General features: G+C 53.7%; 1 protein-coding gene across 1 annotated transcript in view; it reads left to right on the plus strand.

The window, feature by feature from the left end:
* The window catches only part of exoc3l2b (exocyst complex component 3-like 2b), a 54,526-nt gene that overhangs the window by 22,197 nt on the left and 28,645 nt on the right, over positions 1-3,684 (plus strand). Inside the window, 2 exon segments of the mRNA XM_055166737.1 lie at positions 315-660; positions 2,262-2,482. Coding sequence (XP_055022712.1) covers positions 315-660; positions 2,262-2,482 — 567 coding nt within the window.

The following is a 3,684-nucleotide window of genomic DNA, read 5'->3' on the forward strand; positions in this document are numbered from 1 at the left end:
TCATTTAAACCCCTCCCTCTCTCTGATTGGCTCATTTAACCCCCTCCTCTCTCTGATTGGCTCATTTAAACCCCTCCCTCTCTCTGATTGGCTCATTTACACCCCTCCCTCTCTCTGATTGGCTCATTTAAAACCCCTCCTCTCTCTGATTGGCTCATTTAAACCCCTCTCTCTCTCTCTGATTGGCTCATTTAAACCCCTCCCTCTCTCTCATTGGCTGATTTAACCCCGTGCCTCTCTGTGATTGGCTGATTTAACCCCGTGCCTCTTTGTGATTGGCTGATTTAACCCCGTGCCTCTCTGTGATTGGTCAGGTCTGGACGGGGACAGTCAGGGCTGGTCTCCGGGCAGCTCTCTGTTAGACGGGGACGTGCCTCGGGACAGAAACCCTTTCGAGGACGAGGAGGACGAGAACGAGGCCAACGAGGGCAAACGGGGCGGAGTCAATGGCAAGGGGGGCGGGTCCGCGGGCAAAGGGGGCGGGTCCGGGGGCAAAGGGGGCGGGTTCAAGTTCGTGTCGCCGCTGAGGACCCTGGGCAAACTGGGCAAGAGCCTGAGGACGTCGGGCCGCGGCGGGAAGGACGCCACACCCTCGCCCTCCGACTCACCGGGAGAGAAGAAGAAGAGAGGGAGGCGGAGCTCCGAGGGCTCGCTGCTCAGGTAACCAATCAGAGCGCAGATAAACTGTTACTATGGAGATGTACGGCAGACTGAGGTCCTTTTAGGTGGAGACTGAGGTCCTTTTAGGTGGAGACTGAGGTCCTTTTAGGTTGGAGATGTTGAGCCTGAGAGAGACTGAGTCCTTTTAGGTGGAGACTGAGGTCCTTTTAGGTGGAGATGTACATTAGACTGAGGTCCTGTGTTGCTCTCTCGTCTGTGTTGGTTCTAAACAGAATCTGTAAACAGTCGGTGTTATTCCAGAGGAGTTTCAGTGTAGTTATCGCCCCCTTCAGGCGTCTGACCTGAACTGAAGAAGCAGTTTGGATGAGCCGAGTTTTCAACCAAAATAAACGTTTGTCCAGTTGACAAATTGGGTTTCTCCTTTATCCTGGATTTTATCTGGACGACTGAAGGTTTTACACATCAGAACTGGACTTACAGCTCACGTTTGTGTAATACAGGACCTAGAAACCAGCTCCAAACCAGGTCTAACCCCGGTCTGTGGTCTGTGGTCTGGTCTGGTCTCTGGTCTGGTCTTTGGTCTGGTCTAGGTTCGTGGGGCAGTACAGGGACTCTCTGCCTCTTGTAAAGTCTGGTCTGTGGTCTGTGGTCTGTGGTCTGTGGTGTGGTCTGTGGTCTGGTCTGTGGTCTGGTATGCGGTCTGTGGTCTGTGGTCTGGTCTGGTCTGGTCTGTGGTCTGTGGTCTGGTCTAACCCTGGTCTGTGGTCTGGTCTGGTCTGGTCTGTGGTCTGTGGTCTGTCTGTGTCTGTCTGTGGTCTGGTCTGGTCCTGTGGTCTGGTCTGTGGTCTGGTGGTCTGTGGTCTGGTCTGGTCTGTGGTCTGTGGTCTGTGGTCTGTGGTCTAATGGGTCTGTGGTCTGGTCTGTCTGTCTGTCTGGCTGTGTCTGGTCTGGTCTGGGTCTGTGGTCTGGTCTAACCCCGGTCTGTGTCTGTCTGTGGTCTGTGGTCTGGTCTGTGGTCTGGTCTGTGGTCTGTGGTCTCTGGTCTGTGGTCTGGTCTGTGGTCTGTGGGTCTGGTCGGTCTGTGGTCTGGTCTGCTTGGTCTGTGGTCTGGTGGTCTGGTCTCTGTGGTCTGGTCTGTGGTCTGTCTGGTCTGTGTCTGTGTCTGGGTCTGTGGTCTGTCTGTGGTCTGTGGTCTGGTCTGGTTGGTCTGGGTCTGTGGTCTGTGGTCTGTGTGGTCTGTGGTCTGTGGTCTGTGGTCTGTGGTCTGGTCTGTGGTCTGTGGTCTGTGGTCTGTGGTCTGGTCTGTGGTCTGTGGTCTGGTCTAACCCCGGTCTGTGGTCTGGTCTGTGGTCTGTGGGTCTGTGGTCTGTGTTGGTCTGTGTCTGGTCTGTGGTCTGGTGTGGTCTGTTCTGGTCTGTGGTCTGGTCTGTGGTCTGTGGTCTGTGGTCTGTGGTCTGTGGTCTGTGGTCTGTGGTCTGTGGTCTGGGTCTGTGGTCTGTTCTTGGTCTGGGGTCTCTGATCTGTGTCTGGTCTGTCTGGTCTGGTCTGTCTGGGTTCTGGTCTGTGGTCTGTGGTCTGGTCTCTGGTCTGTGGTCTGTGGTCTAACCCCGGTCTGTGGTCTGGTCTGTGGTCTGGTCTAGGTTCGCGGGCCGGTACCGGGACTCGCTCTCTCGTAAAGACTGTATCTCAAACGGAGGAGACGTGGGACCTGACGACGACTCCCAGAGCCGCCGGAGCCTGATGAAGATCGTCCTGGGGAAACACAAGAGAGAATCCGGATCCGAGCGGGTCTCACAGGGACCAGAACCAGGACCAGAACCAGAACCAGAGGAGCTGGTCAAACCCAGAGAGCCACTGTCAGGTAAGAGTCCGAACCAGGACTAGACCAGGACTAGACCAGGACTACACCAGGACTACACCAGGACTAAACCAGGACTAAACCAGGACTAAACCAGGACTAACCAGGACTAAACCAGGACTAACCAGGACTAAACCAGGACTACACCAGGACTAAACCAGGACTAGACCAGGACTAACCAGGACTAGGACTACCACCAGGACTACCACCAGGACTAAACCAGGACTAAACCAGGACTAGGACCAGGACTAAACCAGGGACTAAACCAGGACTACACCAGGACTACACCAGGACTAAACCAGGACTAACCAGGACTAAACCAGCTAACCAGGACTACACCAGGACTAAACCAGGACTAAACCAGGACTAAACCAGGACTACACCAGACTAAACCAGGACTAAACCAGGACTAGACTAGACAGGACTAAACCATGACTAAACCAGGACTAAACCAGGACTAAACCAGGACTAAAACCAGGACTACACCAGGACTAACCCACTACACCAGGACTAAACCAGGACTAGACCAGGACTAAACCAGGACTACACCAGGACTACACCAGGACTAAACCAGGACTAGACCAGGACTAAACCAGGACTAGACCAGGACTAAACCAGGACTAACCCAGGACTACACCAGGACTAAACCAGGACTAACCAGGACTAAACCAGGACTACACCAGGACTAGACCAGGACTAAACCAGGACTAGACCAGGACCCAGGACTAGACCAGGACTAAACCAGGACTAAGACCAGGACTAAACCAGGACTAACCAGGATAAACCAGGATGAACCAGAATAAACCAGGTCCAAACCAGGACCAAACCAGGACTGCACCAGGACTAAACAGGACTAGACCAGGACAAACCAGGACTAAACCAGGACTAAACCAGGACTAGGACTAAACCAGACTAACCAGGCTAAACCAGGACTAAGACCCAGGACTACACCAGGACTAACCAGGACTAGACCAGGACTACCCAACTAACCAGGGACTACACCAGGACTAAACCAGGAGACCAGGACTAAGACTAGACAGGACTAACCCAGGACTACACCAGGACTAAACCAGGACTAAACCAGGACTAATCCAGGACTAAACCAGGACTACACCAGGACTAGACCAGGACTAAACCAGGACTACACCAGGACTAGACCAGGACTAAACCAGGACTAGACCAGGACTAAACCAGGACTAAACCAG

Source organism: Boleophthalmus pectinirostris, unplaced genomic scaffold (assembly GCF_026225935.1).
Source record: "Boleophthalmus pectinirostris isolate CB_2022bp ecotype Guang Dong unplaced genomic scaffold, ASM2622593v1 HiC_scaffold_9, whole genome shotgun sequence".
NCBI lineage: Eukaryota > Metazoa > Chordata > Actinopteri > Gobiiformes > Gobiidae > Boleophthalmus > Boleophthalmus pectinirostris.